General features: G+C 49.7%; 1 protein-coding gene across 1 annotated transcript in view; it reads left to right on the top strand.

Moving 5' to 3' along the window:
- Positions 1-2,503, top strand: part of galr1b (galanin receptor 1b) — a 15,366-nt gene extending 12,863 nt beyond the window's left edge. The window contains exon 3 of the mRNA XM_008402706.2: positions 1,169-2,503. Coding sequence (XP_008400928.1) covers positions 1,169-1,486 — 318 coding nt within the window. The 3' untranslated portion in view covers positions 1,487-2,503. The remainder of the gene's footprint in view (positions 1-1,168) is intronic.

The raw sequence follows: 2,503 nt of genomic DNA, 5'->3' as shown, positions 1-2,503 counted from the left end.
CTCCATTAGAGCCCCATCAGAGACCCATCAGAACTCCATCAGAGCCCCATCAGAGACCCATCAGAACTCCATCAGAGCCCCATCAGAGACCCATCAGAACTCCATTAGAGCCCCATCAGAGACCCATCAGAACTCCATTAGAACCCCATCAGAGACCCATCAGAGCCCCATCAGAACTCCATCAGAGCCCCATCAGAGACCCATCAGAACTCCATTAGAGCCCCATTAGAGCCCCATCAGAGACCCATCAGAGCCCCATCAGGTCCCCATTAGAGCCCCATCAGAGCCCCATCAGAGACCCATCAGAACTCCATTAGAGCCCCATCAGAGCCCCATCAGGACCTCATCAGGGCCCCATCAGGACCCCATCAGGGCCCCATCAGGACCTCGTCAGGGCCCCATCAGGACCCCATCAGGACCTCATCAGGGCCCCATCGGACCTGTCCTACCCTCTGTGGTTTTGTTTGGTCCCTCCTCCCCCTCACTCAGACGCTCTGGTTCTGGTTCTGGTTCTGGTTCTGGTTCTGGTTCTGCTGAAATGTTCTTCCTGTAAAACGAGGTTTTTGTTTCCAGTCGGTTGCTGTGGTTGTCAGTCGCTGTTTCCATCGACCATCAAATTCAAATTCCAAAAATGAATTTGTTTATTGAAAACGTGGTAATTTTGAAACATCAAGTTTTGATGGAAACATTCGATGAGGCGACTTTTCAGCCGTATCAAAATCGCTGCTTTTCACAGAATCTCCACGCAGAACCTTTTAGCATCAGCTGCAGCGAAGCTGACAGACACCAGCAGCCGTCTGTAACCTCTGACCTGCGGCGGACAGTACCAGCTGCCTCCACCAGAGGTCTCACAGCATCGCAGTTCTTTGCTCATTGACGTGTTGAATCCATAATTCTGCAGCGAAATCAACTAAATTTCCCAGAATCATTGCATATCAACCATAAAGCCTCAAGACGCTGAATGGGATTAAATTTGGTGAAATGAACCAGATATTTAGCCATAAATTACAGCTCAGAGTTATTTAACGGGTGAACTGGAAGGAGTCCAAGAACCTGGTTTCCCAGCAGAACCTGGTTCTGGAACTGGCCCTTCCCTCCACCCCTCACTGGGTTTAATGTTTCTGCCTGGTGGTTAAACGGGTTTGTGTTGCCTGTGGTTCCTCTGCAGACGGTCCAGACCATCCTCCTGGTCGTCACCGGCTTCACCGTCTGCTGGATGCCGCACCACATCGTCGCCATGTGGGTGGAGTTCGGCAGCTACCCGCTGAACGACGCCACCTTCGCGCTCCGCATCGTGTCCCACTGCCTGTCCTACGGGAACTCCTGCATCAACCCCATCCTCTACGCCTTCCTGTCCGAGAACTTCCGCAAAGCCTGCCGCCAGGTGTTCGCCCGCCACCTGCTCTTCACGCCGCCGGCCGACGGGAGAGTGGTTCGATTCCGTATGGACAACTTCTCCACCACACACTCCAGCACCAACATCTGAAGGAGAAGCTGGAGGTCCTGCCGGTCACATGACCAGGGAGGCTGCTGGTGATTGGCTGCTGTGGTCGGCCTGCAGCTGAAGGAGAACCGGATTCAGCTGGATCCGAGTTCAGGAGCCAAGAGTTCAGGAGCCAAGAGCGGAGAACTGATTTATTTTGGAGAGAATTTTTCACAAACTGATCAATTATTTTATTTAATGTGTAAAGTTTCACTCCAACAGAGACAAACCAAGTCAGAGGTTCTAATTTATAGCACATTAAAATAAATACATGAAAGCTGCCATGTTAACTCCGACTTCTGAAGGTGTGAACCATAAATAAAGTTTCTGAAGAAAGATCGATTTTCAGTCTGTCTCAAAGATATTTGATGGTTCAGATCCAAATTTCAAACCCAGACCGTGAGGCCAGAAACCGTCCGCTCAACAAACATCTGGATCCTGATGCAGATGTTTTGTGGAGACCCAGTGGCTCCAGGTTTCTATCCCATAATGTTCCACTTTCTGTCTCTTGTCCTTCTACCACTTCAGAGATTCCAGAGTTCAGAGTTCATCCAGCGGTTTCTGCCTTCAGCCCACTGGGCTGGATCCAGATGTTTCACAGCTGCAGAAGTTTTTCTCTCTGGTCCTGAAAGGTAAAACTCACCTGCAGACTCTGCTGGTTGGTTCCAGACCCCGGAGTCTGCTTGGCTGGCTGCAGGTCAAACCATAGAAACTTCTGGGAAATCCAGTCAAAGGTCTCATCACAGGTCCAAATGTTTAGTCCAAGGATTCCACACTGATGCTCCTGATAATGACAATACAACCATAGACATGAACACTAGACGCCTCACTGAGTCCATCTTGAATGTGGCAGCAGAGGATCGGAGCTCCTTCAGTCCTTTGCTTTGTGTTTCAACCGTTTTACGAAACAAACTGGATTCATTCTCATTACCTTCCCAGGTCAGAATGAAAGATCAGAATCACTTTGCAGCCAGAAACTCGCTTCTAAACAACCGGAAAATATTTCCTATGTAGCTAAAT

This window comes from Poecilia reticulata, unplaced genomic scaffold (assembly GCF_000633615.1).
Source record: "Poecilia reticulata strain Guanapo unplaced genomic scaffold, Guppy_female_1.0+MT scaffold_251, whole genome shotgun sequence".
In the NCBI taxonomy this organism is placed as follows: Eukaryota; Metazoa; Chordata; class Actinopteri; order Cyprinodontiformes; family Poeciliidae; genus Poecilia; species Poecilia reticulata.
The sequence above is the reverse complement of the archived record's forward strand: the minus strand, read 5'-3'. Positions and strand labels throughout refer to the sequence as shown.